The following is a 388-nucleotide window of genomic DNA, read 5'->3' as shown; positions in this document are numbered from 1 at the left end:
AGGAGGCGGTAACGCAGCAGAAGGGCTGCAGCGGGAGCTGGGGGACGGGGACTGGGGCACCCTCCGCTGTGCTCTGCCTGTGGCTGGAGCTTCCTGGCCGAGGGGAGCCCGGGGGGGCGAGTGGCTCCCAGTCCCTCCAGGCACGTGGGGTTTGTGCAAGTGCTGTGTTCGATTCCAGTAAGTACCGTCAGACTCCGGCAGCAGCGGGAGGAGAAGCAGCTCCCCAGCCCCCACCGGCCCCTTAGGTCCGGCGGATCCCCAGCACTTGTTCCAGTTCCTGCCGACGCTGCTGGACCTGGAGGAGATGTGAGCGGTCAGGCAGGGTGAGGGGCTGCCCCAGAGACCCCTCAGAGCCGTCCCAGCCCCTGCAGCACTCCCCAAGGCACGG

At 68.6% G+C, this 388-nt stretch overlaps 1 protein-coding gene across 1 annotated transcript in view; it reads right to left on the bottom strand.

Annotated features, from left to right (window-relative positions):
• Positions 1-241: 241 nt before the first annotated feature.
• Positions 242-388, bottom strand: part of LOC104500392 (SWI/SNF-related matrix-associated actin-dependent regulator of chromatin subfamily D member 2-like) — an 8,728-nt gene continuing 8,581 nt past the window's right edge. Inside the window, exon 13 of the mRNA XM_010144029.1 lies at positions 242-295. Coding sequence (XP_010142331.1) covers positions 242-295 — 54 coding nt within the window. The remainder of the gene's footprint in view (positions 296-388) is intronic.

Source organism: Buceros rhinoceros, unplaced genomic scaffold (genome assembly GCF_000710305.1).
Source record: "Buceros rhinoceros silvestris isolate BGI_N320 unplaced genomic scaffold, ASM71030v1 scaffold8329, whole genome shotgun sequence".
In the NCBI taxonomy this organism is placed as follows: Eukaryota; Metazoa; Chordata; class Aves; order Bucerotiformes; family Bucerotidae; genus Buceros; species Buceros rhinoceros.
Note: the sequence above shows the minus strand (reverse complement) of the source record. Positions and strands in the feature narration are given on the sequence as shown.